This window comes from Poecilia latipinna, unplaced genomic scaffold (genome assembly GCF_001443285.1).
Source record: "Poecilia latipinna isolate Pla-1442-1.1 unplaced genomic scaffold, P_latipinna-1.0 Scaffold124, whole genome shotgun sequence".
Lineage (NCBI taxonomy): Eukaryota > Metazoa > Chordata > Actinopteri > Cyprinodontiformes > Poeciliidae > Poecilia > Poecilia latipinna.
In genome coordinates this window covers 375364-398391 of record NW_015112740.1, presented here as the reverse complement: position 1 = coordinate 398391, position 23028 = coordinate 375364, and the positions used below count along the sequence as shown (strand labels likewise).

The following is a 23028-nucleotide window of genomic DNA, read 5'->3' as shown; positions in this document are numbered from 1 at the left end:
ATAAATTAATAAAATAATAAATAAATAAATAGTAGGTAGCAGTATTGGATGGTAGTGGGCGGCTAGGTTGGGGGCGTGGACAGACAGGTGCTGATATCTGCGGAAGCGGAAACCGTAGCTTCGTGTCGTCTGCTCGAAGATATCTGAATATCTCTGGTCAGTGTTTTCTAGAATACGTCTCGTTTTATTTACAAAATATCCATACCATTTGGCGCTACTTTAAACTATTAACAGTGCCTGTTTTTTGACATAAAAGAAGTCATTTGATTCGCATTTTATTTTATATGTAACTAATTCCTGCAAACTTGACACCAAGGGTAGACCGTTAGCCATGTTGACGGTAGCGCCCCGTCTTGAGTCGCTCTCCGAGGTGCTGAAATATGATTCTTCAATTTTATTCTTGTCAGTGCATCTGCGTGTAGCTGCCTTAGCTTAGAGTTAACATCCTGCTTTATTATAATATGCCAGGGTTTTGCTTGTTCTTTCTTACACGCATGCTAACTAGCTCATAGCTTAGCAAAACAGTTGGCAAACCTAGAGTAGGTGAGGATCTGTGTTTGTCGCAGAAGGGAACAAGCACTGTCATAATTATCTGGTCTATCCAAACGTTGGCGCAGCATCTTTTAATGATGACTGGTTGCATCTCTGCAGCTGCTGGTATCTGGTTTCTGACTCTCTGATACAAAAACCAGTACAGTCAGGCGGCAGAGAGAACAACAAGATGAAAGGTCACTGATCTACAACCTGCACGCAAGCAATTTAAGCTAACAGTTCAACAAAAGAGGCAGCATTTACTCAAGGTATCTGTCGTTATGTATTTATATGTGTGATTAAATATGCCTGGATTTGGATCTGTCCCGCATTGTTTGATGTGTTTTCTCTTGAACAGACTGTGGTGGTCGCATCCCCCACCTCCGCTTGTCAACATGACGTCTTCAATGCTTCGAAGGCAGCTGAAGAACCTGGTCCAGAATTACTCTGAGGCTGAGGTCAAGGTAAAAGAAACACGTTTTTGGGTTGTTTTTATGTGAGTCAGCAGGTAGCATCAAACAGTTTTTAAATGTTTAGTGATTATGTTGGTCCTGACATGAAGATGTTTTGTGTCTTTTCTTTCTTCGAAAAGCAACCTCTGCTTTTTCACTTGTCTTGATTTGTCCATCAGTTTAACGTATAATATTCTGTGTTAACAGAAGGACTTAATAATACATCTGCATGCAGAAATGTACCTATTCACAGTCTTACAAATTTGTATTCACTTCAGGTTCTTTATTATAATCTGTTACTTGGATTGAGGTAGAATCAAGATTCATATTCAAGCATTTTATAGACTTTTGATTGTTTAAATGGTGAACTAACTAACTTGCTATTCAAAAACTAATTGAAATATAAAAGCAGAGCGCCAAATACCAATTAGAGTGGAAATCTTGAAGATGAAGGAAATATAAAAAACACATTCAGTTCAGAATTTCTACAGTAAATGCTATAATTCTACACCTTGAGATGAAGGTGTAGCATTATACACCTTTATCTTCTTGCTACACCTTGCTATAATGCTACACCTTGAGGGGTTGTAAGGTTGCAATGTAAAATGATACACTGCAGACAAATCTCTCACAGTGCTGAAGTCATTGTTTCTTTACTTTTTTTCAGCTGCTGCTGCAACAGTATTCCTCCCTTTGCTTTGCAGCACCTTTGCACTTTTCCTTTTGCTTTTTCTGCAGGTTAGAGAAGCGACATCCAATGATCCATGGGGTCCTTCCAGCTCTCAGATGGCTGACATCTCTGATCTCACCTATAATGCGGTGGCTTGCAGCGAGATCATGACAATGCTCTGGAAACGCCTGAAAGACGACAAGAACTGGAGACATATTCACAAGGTGAAGACGATGATGAGAAACGGCAAATTAAAACAAATTTAATTTATTTTATTGACAGTCTTGAGCATTTTTTGTTCTTGGAGAAGTAATTGTTTAGCATTGAGATCTGTTTTTTACAGGACAGCTTTAATCTTTTAATGCCTGAAATGTGGAATCCAACACATTATCGATTGATTTTTCCTTTTCAACATCGGTAAAGCAGCTCTTTCTCCAGAAGCATTTTGTAAATTAATACCAATAAATGATGACGTAACATTTAAAATTTTTGCAAACACTACTCCTCAGTTGGATCACTTAATCCAATGAAAGTATCTTTCCAATGATGCTTTCATTGGAAAGAGTTGCTGTGACAACAGGTTTTTAATTATTTTGTTCAAAACACCAACATTCTACTATTTGCACTTTTTATTTTATTCATCTAAATAATTTCATAAACCTTAGTAGTGCATTAAAGGACTGTTATGTGCTTTGAAGTCCTAATCAACACCATAGATATTTATTTAAGCTGTGGATATACTCATAATTGTGACATCTGTTTGGCTAAAATGTCATCACTGTTCCAGCTGATCTGCAGCTGTACCTGCTAAAGTAATGAGCTAATTGAGTTGTATTTTTCTTCCCAGTCTCTGACTCTGTTGGAGTACCTCCTGAAGACTGGTGATGATCGTGTGATGCTGAAAATGAAAGAAAACATCTACATTGTCAAAGCTCTCACAGAATATCGTTTTGTGGAAAAGGATGGGAAAGATCAGGTGAAGCTTGTTTTTATCTGAGGCATTTAGCATTCTGCTCAGCCAGTACAGAGTTTATTGAACTGCATTAAGAGTATCCATTATTGGTGCTAAAATATTCATTGCCTTTTACCTTCATAACCTTTAGGCCTGGTGTTAAGCAATATTGGATTGACTCAGTAAAAGCCTTTAGAAGAAACACTCATGGTCTTGATTGCTTTGGCAGATTTTAAATATAAATTATTAAAGATAAACATTATTTTGGAAAAAGTTTATATGTTTTTCTTTACATTTTCTTCCATATTTGCAGTACTAAACCTGGGTCGATATGAGAGTATGATGATATGTTAACCTCTGGTGAAATTATTCATGGTGTCATGGTATGGACAACAAGATAATCAAAGTTCAAAGTTATTGTAATTGGTGCTATGATAACTTATCATTATTATTACATTTATAATGATATTATAATATGTACATCCTGATTTCTGCTTGCCAACTATAAACCGTGTCACCTTAAATTGATAGGTGGTACCCCTCTAGTTTCAACAATAATAATCATCTGTTTTCTGGCCAAGGTTCAGTGCTGTGTTACTTCATCACCCTGGAGCTTTCACCTGCATGAACCACAGGAGAAGCAGGGAATTAAATACTTGCAGTTTTGACTGCTTACCTGTTTAAAACATTGCTAAACCTTGATACCTCCAACTGGCTCATGCCTAGTCTGTAACTTGTCAAATCAACTAAGGAATAATATCATTAAATTTGTCACAGGGAGTGAATGTAAGAGAGAAGGCCAAGGTTGTTCTTGTTCTTATGGAGGATGATGAAAAACTGAAAGAAGAAAGAGAGTTTGCTATGAAGACCAGAGAAAAAACATCCAAAAGTTCTGCTGGTAAGACATTCGGACTTGAAGTATGACCGCTGAACACTTTCTGGTTCCCTTGTTTCTTTTACTTGTGTCAGCATCTTATACATATTTTGGTCATTTTTTTCTATCTCTTCCTACTAGCATCATCCACAGACAATGTCAAGGATCCTAACTACAAACCAGTCTATGTTCCTGGAGCTTCAGGACTTCCATGCTTAGACAACATTCCATCTGTGGCCGACTTGACTGCTTCTTTTGCTGCCCGCAAAGAGGAGCGACTTCGACAAGAAGCAGAGAAGAAGGAGACTGAGAGACGAGTGAGTGAGACAAAACAAGATTATGCACTCAGATGTAGCCAGGGAAAGTTTGTACATTTTAACTACGATTACTTGAGCTTAAGAAATTAAGCAAGTTGATTCCTCAACAAAACAGAAGGGGAGATAACTTTCTGATCAACAGTCTAACTTTGTTTTGATGGGTACTTTGTCTTTCTATTCTAGGCCAAGATGAGCGAAGATGAGCTTAAATGGGAGGATGCAGGAAAAGCCGAAAATGCAGCAAGTGAGGTATGGGGCGGAGAGAAAGAGGAGGAGAAGAAGGAGGAAGTGAAATCCGATCCATGGGGAGCTCCCAAAGAACCCAGTACAGATCCTTGGGGTGCTCCAGCCAAAACTGAAGATCCATTTGTGGCAGACAAAACTGATGAGGATCCATTCACTGCACCTAAAGACAAAGAAGATCCATTCACTGCACCTAAAGACAAACCTGATCCATTCACTGCCCCAAAAGATAAACCAGATCCCTTCACTTCTTCCAATGGGGATCCGTTCAGTGCTCCAAAGGAAGATCCATTCAATGCTCCAAAGGAAGATCCGTTCAGTGCTCCAAAGGAAGATCCGTTCAGTGCTCCTCAGGACGATCCGTTTAATGCTCCAAAGGAAGATCCGTTCAATGCTCCTCAGGACGATCCGTTTAATGCTCCAAAGGAAGATCCGTTTAATGCTCCAAAGGACGATCCATTCAATACTCCAAAAGATGATCCATTTAATGCACCCAAGGATGATCCTTTTAGTGCACCAAAAGACAATCAGTTTAAAGCCCCCAATGGTGACCCATTTAGTACTCCAGAAAATGATCCATTTAATGCTCCAAAAGATGATCACTTTAGTGCTTTAAAAGACGATCCTTTTGGTGTCCCAGCAAATGATCCTTTCACTGCTCCAGTATCAACACCCCCTAAAGAGGAGCCGTTAGTAGAAGCAACAATATCTAAGGCTGACTCGTTCACTGGTCCCACAACGCCACCTAAAGCATCATTTTCATCACCAACCAAACCTGTTCAAAGTGATCCTTTTGGTGGACCAACAACGCCGGGTAAGGAGGATCCGTTTTCTACAACATCAAAAGATGACCCCTTTGCTGCTTCATCATCACCATCAAAAGACGACCTATTTACAGTGCCATGCAGTCCACCAACAGAGGCAGCTTCAGATCCCTTCAGTGCCCCTGCAGCAGGTTCACCCCAAGAAACTGCAGATACATGGGGAGCTCAAACCAGTTCTCCACCTGCCAAAGGCTCTGATGCTTGGGGGGCACCAAGTGTTCCAAAGGAAACCAAGAGTGCCGATCCCTGGGGGGACGGCCCAAGTGTCTCTTCACAACTTGATGACTCTGACCCATTTGGAGATGCAACCAAGCCAGACGATGACCCATGGGGAGCCCCTGGTAAGAAACATTTAAATCTATTCTTGGAACCTGATTTGGAGGTTTAAATTTCCAGTTTGATCAGCAGCTGGATATATCTTAGTAAGGGCCTTGACATAGACTTCTTGAACATTCCAGCATTTAATTGTAGTATTTTTAGCTTTGTTGGACGTGAGCATTTCTCTTAGTGATATGCAGTCTTCACTGGAGGTTTATGGAAGAATAATGCTGTGGTGTGAACAGTGTCTACAAAGAATTTAACTTCAGTTTTTATGATGCTGTCAGTGCAAATATTTGAAATACTCACAGACTCTAGGTGGGGTTGACCCAAGTCCAGCCCCTGACAGCTGCTACCCTGCAAATTTTAGACGCTTCTCTTCTTCCACACTCCTGAATGAAATGAACAGCTTGTTTTCCAGCACTGGCCAGAACCACTAATGCTGATGAGACTATTGATGAGAGTATTTGATTGAAGTGTGTTTAAGAGTGGATGCATCAAAAAGTTGCAGGATAGTAGATCTCGAGGCTGGAATTAGGAGCCCCTGTCCTAGTGGGATGATTCCCAACAGGTTTTGCTGTTGAGCAGATAGTAGTGCAGATTGGGAGAATTGAATTATGAATCTGTCATCAGGTGTCAAGCAGGCAGTGCTTTCCCACTTTCAGTCTTTGGGAACCACAGTGGACTTCACAATCTTTCTGTTGATGTATTTGGTTTTCTCTGGGTGCTTCTGTCTCCTTCCTCCTTCTAAACACATTTATGCCCCTGTCTGCTTTGTGTCCCTGTGTTTCCAACAAGAGAACAGGTGGCGTGTCCTTCACAGATATTACAGGAAGTGATGGATGCAGACTCATCAGACTGAACTAAACATGCAACTATTTGAATTAGAGAGGAAATTGAAGCATTCAACAGCCAACTCTCATTTTTGAATTAGTCAGTTGTCAGATATTCCTTCTTCTTTTTTCAAGGTTTTACTCGTAGTCGCAGTATTTTATGAACAAGAAGATGTGTGTTTCTAAAGCCGTGTGTGTTTTAGCTCAATTCACAAGCACTGAGGGCAGTTTATGCTTTCACAATCAATGGATAGTATTTATAAAACTACAATCTGGGGTAATTGACCACTTGGGGTGCAACCCACATTTGTGCTGTGTATTATGAAGTTTCCCTAGCTCTCAGATGAAGCCTTTCACCCATGCTCCTGGGAGCATGGGTGAAATCTTTCACTACAGCTGCCTCATTTATGAAAACCCACTGGTTATCCTTAACTGCTTCTAATACACACACAGTTACAAGATACTGCCAGTTTATGTTATGCCATTGAGGGATTTTAGGCTTTTTACTGTCAGAAGGTTCAGACAGCAGCCTGTCTGTGTTGGATCTTTGTTTCATTCATTGCCTTGAGACTCTCATGTTCACTTGTTGTTGAGGTTTTTTCTTTACCTTTTGTTGAACAACCTTAGCATGAAACAGCAAATGCTTGTCTTACAAACTTTATTTATTCTCCATTGTGTCATTTGGAGGTTATGTAGTATTAATATAAATGTTTTTTTTTTCTGTTACTTTCAAGTCAAACTCTTGTATACAAGAGTGTCACTGCAGAATTCCTACAATTGGCTTTTGGTTCTCAGACTTATTTTCTTTCGATTACATATTTACAGTAAAATATCACAAATACTGTAACAAATTTGACAAAACACAATGAAAGGTTACTTTGTAAGAGAATATGTTTTTCAGTATAGAACCTTGACTCAATGAAATACTACAAAATACTGAACAATCTTGATAGAAAGGAGTAATTTTATCTTTACATCCAATATCTTGGGAAACTAGTGTACCGCTATCACTTATTTTGGGTTAATATATCCTAATGAATATTTTGTACTTCAAGGTTTTTAAACATGTACTTCTGTTCTGTTTTTCCATTCAGCTTCAGCTCCAGTCTCCTCAGATGATGCATGGGGAACCCCAGCTCCGCCCTCAGACGTGTCCCCCTCCGGCGATCCATTTGGAGACGGAGCAACCAAAAGCAACGATCCCTGGGGTGCACCAAGTAATGCTAGTGGTGATGGTGCAGGTAAAATATGGCTTTTTTTTATGCATGTTTCTGTCATCCATCCATCATTTAATGAAGCATACTGTGATTGTGTCTGATGTGCTTTGTTCTAATTACCTCTGAGTAATCTAATGAAATACTTAATTTTTTTTTTCTGCTGCCTAGTGCAACGTGGCAAATTGTGATTTTGTAATCTAAAGTTTGTGGCTCTGTTTGTGCGTAAAACCATTTTTTCTGTCATTGTGTGATTTTCATCTCAAAAGTAAAGCTTCTGCATGTGAAGCCTTTTTCCCTTCAATCCTTTTTCCTCACATCATCTGTACTTTGGCCGTCATTCAGCTAACAATCTTAACCAATTAACCTTCTCTTCCGCTTTGCTCTCTCTTCCTCTCTGACCTGGCCCCTAAAGAAAACACCTTTTAGAGTAGCATTGGACCTTTATTTGATTTCAGGAAAGCGAACATCAAAAGAAGAGGAGATCTGTAGAAAGACTGCTTCATTTTTGGGCTCTACAGGGGCGTCACTGGTTGACGTGGACGATCTGTTTGCCCCGAACCCCAAAACCAAACAACAGCCCCTCATCAACACACTCGCTGCCCGAACACAAGCCATCGGTAAGGTCAGAAAAAAAGCATCACTCTGGGTCACAAATACCCTTAAGGACACAACCTGTGTGGAGTATTACATGCAGATCACTTGATTATTAAGGAGGCATGATTCATTTTCCTGGGAACCAAAAACATTGCTGTTTCCATGGTGATTTTCAGAAGGAAGTGTTAATAGAAAGAAGCTAAGATTGACCAACAGTTGTTAATGGGTTTCTATGGAAACGCTTATTGTGATCATTTTTGCACCAACCCGTCCCTCCTCTGTGGTCTTGCTGTCACATATAGATGTGTGTAAAGTTGCTCTCTGTAGATAGTAGTGTAGTAACCTGCCGACATGTTCTCATTCCTCTCTCTGCTCTACTTTGGTGTCTCTTTTCTGGAATGCTTCAAACTGCATACCCCACCCTCCCTCCTTGCCCTGCCTCCTCCTACCGCTCACACTCATTTCCCAGGCACATCCAAAGGCATGACATTTGGTCCTTTGGCCAGATCAGGGGCATTCACTGAAACTTTAGCCCCAAACTATAACCCCTTTGGTCCCAGCCTGGCACCCACTCCTGGTGTAACTCATTCTTCTTTTGGAGCTGCTGGTCCCTCTGGTGAAACGCTCCGGTTTAGGGAACCGTTGCACGCTCTGGGAACGCCTCACTCTTCTGTGCATGTTCTTCAAGCAGCTCAGGACGCTCCAAAATATGGAATGCCACCACCTGCGACACAAATGGGGTTGCGAATGTTGGAGTCAGAATATAATGTGGGCAATACTTTAGGAACAGGAGATGCTGCACTTAGCTTTTTTGGAGCAAACTCAGCAGGTGTAAATCCATTTCTAAGTGTTTCTCCACAGACAGGAAGTGAGAACATCACAGGCAGTGAACCAAATGAGATGATCATAATCGATACCAATTCATTCTTGCTTTAACAGATTCTTTAATTGAGTCAAACCAAATTGTTATTAAATATCAATAAATAACAATAACCATTATGGAGCTTTTCAGTTTTATGACCATGACGTTGTTATTTAAGACATGTTTCCACTTCTATGTCTGTTGACACAATGAACAGAATCTGCTTATGAAATGGTACATTATTCTTAAAACCTTCCCTTTTGTATTTCATCCATTCCTTTAACTGTCCAAATGAAAAACATGTCAGCTGATGATGTGAAAAAATTATTATATTAAAATAACTCGCCAGGATAAACCATTAAATCTATCTGGGAAAGGAAACACTCAAGTGTCTTTGGGGAAACACTAGAGTAACTGTGTATCTGTGTGGTTTTTTTTGTTACATGTTTGTTTTCTTCAAGTGTGCATGTGTTCAAAGGACATTTGTGTGTGTGACGTGTGTGCACACTGTGCAGGTGTGCAGTATATAGTTCTATATATATTGTGCTGATGTAAATAGTGGAAGTAATTACTGCTAAACCTTGAATTATACTGTATATCAAAGTGTTACAATCAAGATTAACTATTTATGGATATATTTATTGATTTATTTATTGCTTCGTAAATTATTGATGCAGCCGCGGCCTCCAACAAAAGAAGATCAGGTGAACTTATATGACAGTTTACTGGTTTAAAATTCAGCTCGGTAACTGTAGGTGTGTTCATTTTATCCTCTCTGATAGGATTCATCGTGCAGTGGAACATGTCTGCGTTGTATGTCCCAACAAATGACTTTCTGTTACATGCATGCACTCTGAGCACATCCTGTTATCGTATATATGTGAGTGTGTGTGTGTGTGTGTGTGTGTGTAAGAGTGAGTTTGACCTTTACAGTTTTGGTGAGTGAGTGAAACAAAATTCTGTATTTTAGAAAACACCTGCTATAAGAGTAAATAAAGGGATTGAGTTGATGTCGTTCTGGTTCCAGCAACGTGGAGCTGAACAGCAGCAGCTGAAGGGACTGAAAGTTATGAAAGTTTCAACCTATACTGAGCCATGCAACTTCTCACAGGTTGCTTCATTTAAACTGTTTGCATTCTTTTAATCAACTCGGGGGGGCTACCTGTTCATGTTCTGCTTGATGTGGATGAAATTAAACATTTTGATTGAATGAAATCTGATTTTATGCTCACTTGGAATCTAAGTGTTTCAGGTTTTGCTCATCCTAAATGATTAAACAGAAGGTTGCTCTTTAAAGCCTCACACAGCAGATGAAACGTCTGTGTAAAGATAGAAAGAAGGTCAGCCTCTGTCTGTTCAGACTATGAGGATTTAGGCAGGTAGACTGAGTGATTTTCAGATTTTATTTTGTATGAGATACATTTATTTTGCTGTGTATTTACCTTTAAAAGTGTGTTGTAGACTGTGACAGTGTACAGTATGTTTGAGAAATAAAATGGATTATGTTGCCCCTATATAGTGTGCTCTGTCAAAATTTGTGTTTCAAAACAGTGCAGTCATTTTTTATCTCTGGTAATCAAATTGAGAAAATAACATTTTTGTCTTGTTTTACTATTTAAACAAAAGAGAGGCAAAATATCTAGTTAAGGAAAAGGTTGGGTCACCCTGCCCACTATTAGTTACCCTTTGGCTTAAATAGCTTCATGAAGATGCTTCTTGTGACCTTCTACCAGAGAGATGGAGCTTATTCTAAAAGACAAAATCAAATAAAAAGTAGAAACATTAAAAAAAAAAAAGTACAGCATTCACAGGATTCATTTGATTCACGTGGACCCAATAAAGGCTTATTTTTTACCCCTTGTTTTATAGTACATTATTTTATTTTAGGAGGTACATTTTCATATCCTATCATAAAAAGAGAACATCTCCATTCAATGAATTATAGATCTAAATCTATAATTTTGAGCTCAATTTTATATTTACATTAACATCTGATATTGTCAGTATCAGAAGTCACCGCAAGAGGGCGATAATGAGCCATTACGACACCACCACGTTTTCATGTTTTCAGCACATAATTAGTCTGTGTATTCACATTTTGAGGTAAGACCAATTTTGTTTATAATATATAAAATTGTATTATTCAGTAAGTAAATATTTTTTTAATTAATTGTGATTTAAGGTCCCTTTCAAAACTGGCATTTCAAAACAAGCATTTATGTTTTGATCTTTAAGGTCAATCAATAAGAAATACTAATTTATTACTGTATCTAAATGCAATATTTTAATAAAAATTATTATTTGTAGGAACCTTTCCATTCACGTGCATGTCCTGAATATTCCAGAGGTGTAAGATAATAAAGAGGCCATTACATAATTGTTTTTTGAGTAATTCAGGATATCCAGCTGAGCCGGATCTCAGTTGTTACATTCATGGAGAAAGAAGCTTAGAGTCTAAAAGCACAGAGATGTGTCACATCAGGATAAAATGGGTCGGTCAAGTCGATGTGTTACCTATTTTTACTCAAGCAACTTAAATAACATAATCCACAGGAAAAGCTCCCCTTTTTTTAGCAACCCAGATCCATAATAATTATAATTATGGAAACATAATGAGTATTTTCCATCCTGATGACAAACCATTTAATTAATTAAGCATCAGTAAGATTAAACTGAAAATGTGTTATAAGGCGTTAACAGTCTTGTTTCGAAATCAAATCTGTGTGATAAACCTTCATTGTTCTCAATTTTGTCATTTAAAATTTATCATCTTTGGATGGCCTATTACAACTTGAATCTGAAATCCTATTTGCTTACATGGACTCTTTGGCAAGTAATAGAGGAGATAAAATGAGTGTAACTTTACCAACCTGTGGAGTTTAAGCTGTGCTACGTCAAAATGTTTCTTTCCTCTAGATTTCATGGTTAATGTTTTGGTGTGACTGGTTTTCTGTAGTGGCTCTGAACTCTGTTTGTGGGTCAAAATTATTTAAATTTTCATGCATTTCTGCTATAGCAAAACCACAACCTTTAGGTTTATGTGAGTGAAATTTTGAATTCCTTGTTTCTATCATAACTCAGAAACAGCTTCGATTTAAGGTGCATTTTGAAAACGCTTTCATCTGTAAATTAAGAAATATCAGCAACTTCTGAGTTGGATAAATGACATAAAGTTAGATGTGTGTAATGTTTCACACCTGAAACATGATAATGCTTGGACAGTTTGTGGTTTAGCAGTAGCATGGCTCCCCCATTTCTGGAGGCTACTGGTCCTTGAGGTAGCTGTTCGTGGATCCTCTACCCTTTTACTGTCTGAATACTGTAAATATCACACAAAAGCTTTTTAACATAATACAATATAGAATGTGTTTTAATTTCCCCCACTAGCCTGCAAAATGGGACATTGTCTTTTCGATACCTTCTCAAAATTTGACTTAAAGCTTCATTTTGTTGACAGAGGAAACTTTGTCTTGTGGTTTGAACTTTTTTTATTGTTTGAATTCATAATCTTCCCTTATTCTGCTAATGAATTGCCCAAAGACCCGCATCTTTCCTCACTGAAACAAATGCGCAAAGTGTATTATAACCTAACAACGTGGAAAAAAAAGTTCAATAATACCGTGACAATCAGATCCCTGACTAGTGTGTGTAAACATCTGGCCACAACTGTGCAGCTGCACTGAATTGTGTTGAAGGGTCAAAGCTTAAGAAGCAGCACGGACCATCAGAGTTTATCACTAACGCCCTCATCCAGCTCCCAGCTGTTCCATACCACGCCGTTAAATGAGTCATATTGGGTCAGGTTGGATGAGAGAGACAAGAAATGAAGTCAACAAGAGAAAGGAAAAAGCTGTGATGATGGAGGGATGGATGCAGTACGAAGAGCGAAGGGGTGGGAAAGTAACAGATGGACTTGGGCGGATTAGAGCGAATCTGGGTGGGTTTCTACTGGAAACCAGGAGCGATGCAGGAATCAAGAGAACAATTCAGGAAACCTGAATCTATTATTCAAGAAGGTAGAGGCAAACACAAAGTGAACGTTGTCTAGCCTACAGGCATTGGTAAGTGACACTTCATTCCTAATTTGTTGCGATGATTTCTTGCTGTGTGAGATTTTTTGTTGATCAAAAAAGTTGAGCTCTTCCAGCTGCAGCTGGATTTTCTAATCCCACCCCTAAGGGAAAAGATTTCAGCTCATTCTGATGAGATGCTTACAGAAGAGATCAACCAACACATTACTGCATGTTATTTCATGTGAACATTGGTGTTATTTATTCAAAAATGCATCGCAAAGTCACATCAAATGTGTGAAAAAGCCCAAAGGAAAACCTGAATGATGAGCCAGCAAACTGTTGGGCTTCTGGGAAAAAATGTTTTGCTCATATCAACTTGGAACAATTGATCGTTTAATTTAAAACAAATGAAATTACCAGGTGTCTTGTTGCACATGTAGATTTTTAGTAGCCAAGATTGTTAATTAAAAAATTTAGCAGAACCTCCTTAAGTAAAAGTATAAATTAGATTTGTTTGAACAAGAGAGTGGTTAGAGAGTGGAGTTCACTTATTGCCTAAATTAAACAACATAATTGTTTAATTGATAATTGTTTGCATGTTCTCTACAAAGTCTATTGTTTTGCTCAATATGTCTCAAAAACATATTTGTTCAGATTACAGTTTCTGTGCAACAGAAATGAATGCCTCTGCACCAACTTCTGCAAAGTTATTAAACAATCTTACGGTTGATAGAAGCTACACAATAATTACCGTAGTTAGGTTGAGGAATGAATCTTATTGGTTTGCGATTCTAATTCATTGTAAAAACAGGAAAAATAAATGATGTTAGCATCCAAAATTTGTTATCTTTTCATTGTGGATTTAAACAGTTTGGTTTAAAATCATTCCTCTTGATAGCTGTTTGCATGTCCTCTACAAAGTTTAATGTTATTATTTTTGTTGACTGATTTAGGCTCATTTAGGATTATTAGCAGAGCTGTACATAAATGTATTTTTAATTTGTTTAAAGGAGCAAGGTTGTCTTGAAGAAGTCTTGACTAATAAGTCATGGTTTCTGATGTCCATATTAACTTTGTTTTAAACTTTGGCTGATCTTTCAATCAATTCCTGTCCATATGAATGCCTTACTTTAGCAACGTGAGATGTGGTCCACTTCAGATGAGCAGAGTTAGGAATTGGGGAATAAAAACCAAAGTGTGAAACCTAACAGAACCTTAACACCTACAAAAAAAAAAAAAAAACCCACAGTGTCAGGCACAGGACCTGAGAGATGCATCATCCAGTGATCAGAGCTGTCAACATTTTTATTGATTATCTTTAACCATTGACCATCAGATCACTTTTTGCTTTCTTTTTACTGTTTCTATTCTTTAAAAAAAAAGTTAACTTCATGGTAACAACATAAATCTTTTTTGAAATATTTTATCGTCGAGTAAGAGAACCAGATAAAGGTTAGGATTTGATGCATAAAGGGGTAAAATTGTGGGATTTTCAGTTGGATTCAAAGTTCGAATAAAATCTGAAATTAAGAAAATCCAATCAGTGCATCTCTAAAATTTAGACATTTTTATAGATTGAGCAAGAGAAATTATAAAATTTTTTGATAAGCTGCTTTGTTGAGATAACACTGCTTCATCTTTTGAGTTGAGGAGCTTTTACTGTAACTCACAATTCATAAGATTGTTCAAACTAAATCATCTAAAACTAGTCTTCTCTTCTAGGTGGTCAGCTGAAACTAGACTTATGAAGCGGTCGAAGTCCAGAGAAAAACTTTTAAAGGCCTTTGGAAATATTGGACAGCTATTGATCAAGGATACTTTAGAGAAGAAAAAGATGAATGATCAGTTTTCACTGATAATTCAGTGAAAAGTTTGGTAACACTTTATTTGAATGGACTGACATGACACTGTCATAAACATGAAATAACATTTGTCATGAACATGAAGGAGTCTTTATGAATGTTGTCATGAAGTGTCATTCGGTAAATAATGACACTTTTAATGCAAAGTTGCTTTAAAAGTTGCCTCGAAAGTCCATTAAAAGTGCCAACTTTGCATTAAAGTGTCATTATTTTCCGAATGACACTTCATGACAACATTCATAAAGACTTCTTCAGGTGTTATTTCATGTTTATGTCAGTGTCATGTCAGTCTTATACACACCCATCAAATAAAGTGTTACCAAAAGTTTTTTTCACTGAATTAACTTTTCAGTAAAAAAAAAAAAAACAAGTCATTGCAACAATGAGTTGTTTCTCTATGAGTCATCATGTGAAGGCTGATGAAGCTTTGCATTAAGGAGCAAAGCTTCGTTTTATCGCACCAAAATCTGTTTTCACAAGACTACATTTTCAATCTAGTCGTTCCACCATAGACAGATGGATAAATAGGTCAACAGCACAACAGCTCCTAAGGTACCGATGAGCCAACATGAACTTTGCTTCCCTTAGAGCTTTGCAGATAAGAGGTGAAATATCTTCAAGAACCAAAGATTAATCCCAGTAGACTTCGGGTTAATCTGCCATGCCTACATTGACGTTACAGACTTATAATCTTTCAGGATATGCTTCAAGTTTTCTTGATGATTTTGGCCAGATGTCAACCTTCTTCTTCTCTTGTTCTCATGATAGGTACAGCATGAGAGTCACCGGGCATTAATCTCCTCCACCTTACCCAAGATTAAAACAGATTTACCGGACCCAGAGGCAGGCCTGAGATCCTGGACTAATCACTCCTTCTTTAACCAAATCCCTCTCGGAGAGGTGAGGGAACAGGTTGAGAAGAGGGATGTACCATGAGGCTGGACCTGATTAGATGTAAAATCCGGATTCTAAGATTTAAATCTGCCTTGGAGCGGGAAGAAGAACTCATCAGGAAGACGGATATGTGAGGAGCCTCGAGGCAACATGAAACACAGCTAGACAGGCGGCTGGTGCTGTAATACTCTCAAGAAACAAAGATCTTAAATTTAAATCTGATAACCTGCTTTGTTCGCCTGCTAAATCCCAAGTTTCTGTAACAGACACTACAGCTGGGATCCTCCAGCTTCGATAAGGACGCAACAGCTGGAGCTCCTCATGCAACCTCCAGTCGTCGGCACATCTGCCGCAACTTGATTAAAACTCAACACTTTCTTTCCCTCTCTGTCCTCTGACCTCTCATCAGATATCTTTCCTCAGATCCCGCCCTCCTTCCAACTCTTCACCACTGCTCATCTTCCTCACTTTTGTTTCTCTTCTGAAACATCCTTAATCTCCTTATTTTCTCCTCTTCTGCCCTCCATGAGTCACTCTCAAACTTCTAATCAACCTTCCATGCTTCTTACTTTTCACAAATAGTCCTAATCTTGATCTTGAGGATGCTTCAGCCTGCTGACCTTCATCCCAATAGGTCACCAAAACCGGTTGCCATCGAGGTAAAACCGACCCGCCGCCTGCCACGTTTCTCCTCTGGCTTCAGTCCGGTTGAGCAGTAACAATGCTGGAGAAAATGTCCAGACGTAACCGGACCCTGCTGTCCCTGGGTCTCACCTCTCTGGCCCTGACGATGTCCGTGTCAGCCTTCTGCAGTTCCTACTGGTGTGTAGGGACACACAAAGTGGTGAAGCCGATCTGCCTGTCACCGGTCAAGATGAAGAACTGTGGAAAGAACAACAGCCAGCCGTACACAACAGGTGAGGCTGCGAGGGCTGGGGATGATCAAAAGACCAGCTGCAAGTAATCTTTCAAAGATTTTCTTTGACATTTAAAGATGTTTTATTGCTCATTTTGAGTTGGGAGTCAATTTTCAGAGTCAGCTTTCTAACTCTGACATTTGAATATTTCCATCATAAAAAACCCTCCTAAATTTCAAACACCTAACCAGCAAACCAGCGCTGTCTCAACACAAAACCCACCTTTTAACTATGATGATCACCCAGTGTTGTCGTGGCCCTGTTGACTGTTAGCATTTTGAGAATCATAGTTCATGGAAACTTTGTTACAAGAAACCAAAATAGAAAAAACAATCATTGGAAAAACAGAAAATTACAGAAACATTCAACTTTCATATCTGGGAAATAAACACATGGACAGCATTTCATTAAAACAGGAAAGGGTTAAGTATCATTAAAGCACTCCAAAACCTCTAAACACTGAATAAATTTTATAAAAGTTTTATTATTAATGATATTTAATTAATGTATCATGTTCTCAAATACCAAGTCAAATATTTTCTACCCTCAAAGTCTAATGCGTCTTAGAATATTTTTACTAAATAATATACAGTGAATCTCAAACATTTTTCCTTCCTCGTTAAATTGACAGGTTCTTGTGATGTAATCTAGAAATCATGATTAATACTTTTGTAATTATTCATAAACTCACACATCTTGACAAAAACTTAAATTAAACCTAATGAAATGTAACACCAGACCATGATAGGGCCACCGCCATGCTTTATATTTCTTTGTTGATGCTCAGATTGCTTTCAACGTCCAGGCTTTAGGATATCTTAGCCTTGATTGGATGTTTTATTTGTCAGAAACCGTTTTTGTTTAGATTTGTTCACTAAATTACAAAAATGAGCAAATGGCAGGATATCCCTACTAGAATTTTATTTCTGAATAATCATATTCATTTTAATTGATGGTCGATTAAAACCCAGGTTAATCAAATTGTGAAAATGAATCAAAAGATATTTCTAAAAAGTATTATCCTATGGTTGTGCACATATGCAGCCAGTTTGCATATATTTTTTTTTAACTCAGATTAATTTGTTGGTTGTTGTTTTGTAAAAAGAAAAATATTACATTCAATGTGGGCAATGTTTTGAATTTATTTTTCATGGTTTAATCAATTTCTTACAAGAACCTATTTTAACTGGTGCACAAATTTACACCTTTCTCAGCCATTTGGCTCAAAATATTTGGATATTCTGTGCATAATTAAGACCCGTCTTTAACATGTTAACTTATGTAAACATGTAGCATTCTGTGACAAATATCACACAGGCTCTGTGGTATCTCTTAGCTGTGCACAACACATTATATGCAGCAGCATAATGTGAAACTGCAGGGCGTTCTCTGTGGAAAAATAATCCCCAAGCCAGTCATTTAATAAACAGGTTAAATTGGTAACCTGAGAGCTCAGTGGCAAAGCTTTGAATGTAGACATTTTCATACATAATTCACATAATCCCATGTATGCTCTAATCTCAGTATGTTGCAAAGTAATAAAAAACACCACAGCTGACTTTAAGAACAGGGTTTGAGAGCTTTACATGATGTCATTCAATGGATCATCACTTCATACAATTTTCTCAAACTCCTGTAGTTACTGTACAGGAATACTTAAAACAACCAAAAGCCACGTTTCTAGATCATTTTAGATCATATAATCTGGATTTGTTCCTTCTCAAACAGAGGCTCCCACCCCGAACCCGGAGTCCAACGTGACGCTGTCTCCCCAGCAGAAGGAGGAACTGGCCCTGATAAGGAAAAAGCAGTTGGCCAATGCCGTGCAGTATCTGTGGGAAACGGGCGAGGACAAGTACATGCTGAGATATTTTCACACGGGTTTCTGGCTTTCCTGTGAAAAACACAATGAAGGTTGGTGAGGCAGACAGCCAAGAGGCTGAAAACAGGTTTAGATGATTACTTAATGTGTAAACTCATCTGTATTTAAACTGAAAAAGACAAGCAGTAATAACCTGAAATCTTGTGGGAATTTGTTCTAAGAATCTGGGTTCTAAAAACAGTTTCTAAGAACCAACTGAATAATTTCTTTCCAATGCAGCTTTGTATGTTATTTATGGGACTGCAAAGCACATAACTGATCAGAAGAAATGTGTTTTCGAAGGATGCATATTATAATGATTTTTTAAAAAGTAACGTTTGTTTATCATAAACATGAAAATAAAGTTGATGACAAACTTGGAACCCGTATACTTTTCTTCGTCTGTAAGTTTCATTTATATAAACTGAAATGTATGCAGCTATGTAGTCAAAATGAAGACGAAGGTGTCTGATGTTCAGAAACAACTGTGTGGTTAGTGCAACTGATAGCATGTACAGACCTGCAGAACCCAAGTAGAAATCACTCAACTTAGATCAGAATAAAATATTACAGGTTTCCAGAATTAATGTGTAAAACTGACAGAAGGTGAAGTGATTGCACTGCATGTGCTCTGTCTATTTTAAAACTGTTTACAGTATCTAAATCTGTTCATTAAATTAGTTTTTGGAATCAGATGACTTAAGGTTGTAATTAACATCTTGTTTTTAGGAGATGATCAGGAAGAAAAGTGCCGCAGCTTCATTGAACTCACCCCAGGAGAGACACAAGGTTTTTACAAAAACAGTTTTTGGCTATATCAAATATTATAGAAAATAAACAATAATAGACATATTATTTCTTGTTGACACTTGCAGGTGTGCTGTGGCTGTCTGTGATCAGTGAGTTCATGTACATCAGTCTTCTGGCGATGGGTTTCCTCCTGATGTGTGTCGAAGCGATGTGCCTCTGTGCCAAGAAGGAGATGAGCTCCCTGAAGATCAACGCCTTCGCTGCAATGTGCACCGTCCTTTCAGGTCAGCGGTGAAAAAGATTGTAAACATTTTTTGATTGTATTTTTCTGGTCAGTTGTGGTTCAGTAGACGCACTGGAGTCCAAACCAAAAGATTTAAATAAGTTCAAAAGTTTCTCTCTGTTTTTATACACTATGCTAGGTCATTTTTTTCTTTCCTCATCTCTTTTTTAAAATGATTCCCATGTTTGTCAGGTATGATGGGGATGGTAGCCCATATGATGTACACCACAGTGTTTCAGATGACAGTGAGCATCGGACCAAAAGACTGGAGGCCACAGTCTTGGGACTATGGATGGTCTTTTGCGTGAGTTAGTTTTTCTGATCTCCTTGCATTGGATATTGTCCAAGGCTTTTAGAAGAACTACTCTGACTCTCACTGGTTTTTGAGAGCTATTAAAAAAACATCCTGTGTCTCTTTCTGTAAAATGAAGGCAGTAACCAATCAGTGTCCTAACTCATAAGAAACCAACTTTAAATAATTTCCAGAGGAGTCCCTTAAAGTCCAGGTCTATCTCTGGGCATTGCTGTTTTTATAACACCGTATCACGTTGTATTGGGAAATTAAATAAAAGCAATGCTCAGTGTTGTTTTCTTTTCATGTCTCAGGTTAGCATGGCTTTCCTTCAGCTGTTGCATGGCAGCGGCTGTGGCAACACTCAACTCGTACACCAAGACCATCATTGAGATGAAGCACAGAGCCAGGTTGAGGCTGGAGGAAGCCCGAGCTGCTACCATCGCCCCGTCCTATGAGGAGGTTGTTCGAGCCGGAGGCGGAGGGCTTTACTCAGTCAGCCAGCTGCTTCATCTCGGCCAGCAGGGGGCCCTCATGGATCCACTGTGGCCAAGAGGAGTGGGACCGGCGGTTGGACCTTTGGCATGCGGTGCTGGTGGGGCCCTGCTGGTTGGAGGTGGAGTCGGGGGCATCGGCATGGGAACAGGAGGAGTTGTAGCTGGAGGAAGCACAGCCATAGGAGGAGCAGGTGTTGGAGGAAGTGGAGTTGGGATGGGAATGGGAAGCACTGGTGGGACAATGGGGGCGATGGGAGGAGGTGGAATGGGAACAGGAAGAATGGTGGACGCTCACGGGGTCGTAGTTGTGGAGGGATGCGCCACAGAAGGATGTGAGGAGTGTGAGCGAGAGATGGATGAGATAGATTACACTCTGCAGGAGGAAAGAGAGGACTCCATCTGCTAGGACTTACAGGGCTAAAGACTGGAAAACAACACAAGACTTGAAGAATCACCTGTACTAGGTTTTTTGTACATAAACTGTCTTCGAGTTTTTAGATGTTAGCTGTGTCAGTTTCATGATCACTAGACTAAGATTTCCAAACATAAATGGCTTGACTAAAGTTTTTTTTTTTATCATGTTTTGTCATGCCTCTGAAGTTTGAAGTTTGGATTTATTCGTATTGCAGTCACATAATAAATATCTCTCAAGTCTTCTTGAAGAGCTGGTGAGTATTGTCACAGTAAACCTACAGCAAAGATAATAAAATATCTTCAAAGTGGTACAGAAAAAAAGACAAAAAGAAAAAGTCACGTGGGGCGAACTATCGGTGACATCAACACAAGCACAGCTCTGAAGTCAAACTCATCTATTACTTAGAGTCATGGTGAAATGGAAGTGCCCTCTTTCTGGTTTCAGTCAATAAATGATCTGGCTTTATACCATAATTTATTTAACTATAGCCTCAAGTATACAAAACCAAACACCAAAGATTTCATATATTTTAAGAGAATTGTCTGTAATGCTTTAGATTTAGCCTAATCTTGCTCATACTCATATAAGGACATTTGCTGGTAATTAATCTAAGACTGGTAAATCCAAGAGATTTTGTGAATACATGTGACAAGCTGGTCATAGTGGACATTTCACAGCAGCGTCTTTAAGTTTACTCATCATTATCAACTGAACCAGGTTACTTGTGTAAAACTAGCCTTACACTGACTTTTTATGTGAATGAATGTGTTTTATCAGTGATTTAGATAATCAGAATTCAAAATTACATCTTCTCAGGGCAATTGATTTTAGTCATGTACTTTTTAGCCACAACTGTTCAGAAACACTTATGGAGATGACAGCAGTTGCAAATATACACATTTAGTTATGACAAAGTGACAAGAGACGTTTTGAATTTAGCGTGGCATGGATGCCCTGCTGCCTCCTGTTGCAACAAGTGCAGGTCTGAAAAATAAAAAAAACTAAATTGTTCTGATTTAATTTTTATTAGAGTTCTGCAAAAAATGTGGGTAAAATGGTATTATTTCTTTTATTTAGAGGGGTGGGGGTTGGGTTGGGTGTTGGAGCCTGGGAGTACAGTGACTCAGTTGAGGCGCTTTGGACATCTGGTCAGGCTGACCCCTGGGTGCCCCCCTCTCAGGGCATTTTAGGGCAGACCCAGAGTCAGATAGATGGACTCTATAAAAGCTTGGGAAAAGCTTTGTGTCCCACAGAATAAGAGTTTCATTGTTTTTTCTCCTAGACCGGAGACCCTGACGATCCAATCTCAAATAAACTGACGACACAGGATGCATGTTTTGGTCAAATATTCTCAATCAACACAGATTTTTCAAAAAACACAAACTGCTAAGCAGTGTCAAGAACTTTCTGGGAAAATTATAGAGTGTGATTGCTGCTGTATGGTTTGGTTTCTGCTTCTGAGAACGTGAAAAAGTCTGTCTAGGAATACTGAAAAAAGTGAGATGTCTGTGGCAGAGAGGTCTGGATTTTGAGACAGATGTTTTTAGATGTTGGACAGAAGATTATGTCAGTAATCTCTACCAGTGATGGAAATAAGACAGCAAGAGAGAGAGGGATTGATTTAATTCAGGCAGTGAGGCGGAGATAAAGTCAACTCTAAAGTTATCGAATGGCACTGTATGAGGACAGTAATTAAAAATGTAATTTAGGAGGTTAGATAATGCAGCAGTTATGCAACCTCAACCATATGGGCAGTAACCAGCTCCTGTAACAATAATTAGCAGCAGAATAATGTTGACCACAGCATTTTGCTTTTCTAATAAATATTTATGATTTTTCATAAACTGAAACACAAATCAGTTCCTCTGACTGAGGAATTGAGTCAGAGGAACTGATTTGGAACAAACATTTGTTTGTTGTCTTCTAACAATGACAACAAACAGAATACTTGTGAACCTTTTTTCAAATATGTCTTTGCATTTTATTTGACATTAAAGCAAACAAATTCTAAAACCTCGTTTTATCAGAATTTTATTGTTTCCATTTATTGAATATATTACAAAGGAACATGCAGGACCAACGCTAATTTTCATATTCACCACATAAACAGCAAACATGTAAAATTGTGCCCCGGGGTTAAGATAAAAATGGTAAAAGACTAATTAAGCTAAAGTAATGAAGCAATATTGTATGTCGGTCAGGGTTCATAAACGATAATAATTATTATAATTAACTACTGAATTGAATACATCTTCATAGCAAAACAAACCTTCATTATATCCCTTTTTATTTGCACTAAACACTGGCTGCATCAGAAATTCATCATATATAAATGTATGTGTTTAAGTGTCAGATGGGTCCAGAAAGGTTTCTGTCCACTAAGCAGCAGAACCGACAGACAGCAGTTTACAGATACTTGTAAAGCATATTACATACTGATTTTTACAGCTATCTGTTTGCACTACTTCACTTTTTCCCAGGTTTTATTGTATCCTTCATATTTCAAACTACAAACAACGTGGACAGCACACGGAGACAGGCAACAAAACCAAGCAGG

At 38.4% G+C, this 23028-nt stretch overlaps 2 protein-coding genes across 8 annotated transcripts; both read left to right on the top strand.

Moving 5' to 3' along the window:
- Window positions 1–50: 50 nt before the first annotated feature.
- Window positions 51–10201, top strand: epn1b (epsin 1b). Of its 7 annotated transcripts, none has more exons than XM_015028437.1 (11): window positions 51–156; window positions 652–800; window positions 890–995; window positions 1722–1877; window positions 2501–2629; window positions 3383–3503; window positions 3621–3796; window positions 3980–4216; window positions 4247–5204; window positions 7109–7255; window positions 7687–10201. In XM_015028437.1, exons 3-11 carry the CDS (start codon window positions 927–929, stop codon window positions 7932–7934), a joined length of 2241 nt encoding a protein of 746 aa, XP_014883923.1. In that variant the 5' UTR covers window positions 51–156; window positions 652–800; window positions 890–926; the 3' UTR covers window positions 7935–10201. The 7 variants fall into 7 exon arrangements, with proteins under 7 accessions (XP_014883923.1, XP_014883925.1, XP_014883924.1 ...); XM_015028439.1 differs by having other exon boundaries at window positions 3980–4514; window positions 4659–5204; XM_015028438.1 differs by having other exon boundaries at window positions 3980–4886; window positions 4923–5204.
- A 1582-nt stretch (window positions 10202–11783) lies between these two features.
- LOC106945033 (germ cell-specific gene 1-like protein) lies at window positions 11784–22344 on the top strand. Its single transcript, XM_015028432.1, has 7 exons — window positions 11784–12748; window positions 15331–16373; window positions 18102–18287; window positions 18964–19023; window positions 19110–19268; window positions 19460–19571; window positions 19874–22344. The coding sequence occupies exons 2-7, from the start codon at window positions 16178–16180 to the stop codon at window positions 20460–20462; spliced, it is 1302 nt and encodes a 433-aa protein (XP_014883918.1). The 5' UTR covers window positions 11784–12748; window positions 15331–16177; the 3' UTR covers window positions 20463–22344.
- The last annotated feature ends 684 nt before the right edge of the window (window positions 22345–23028 follow it).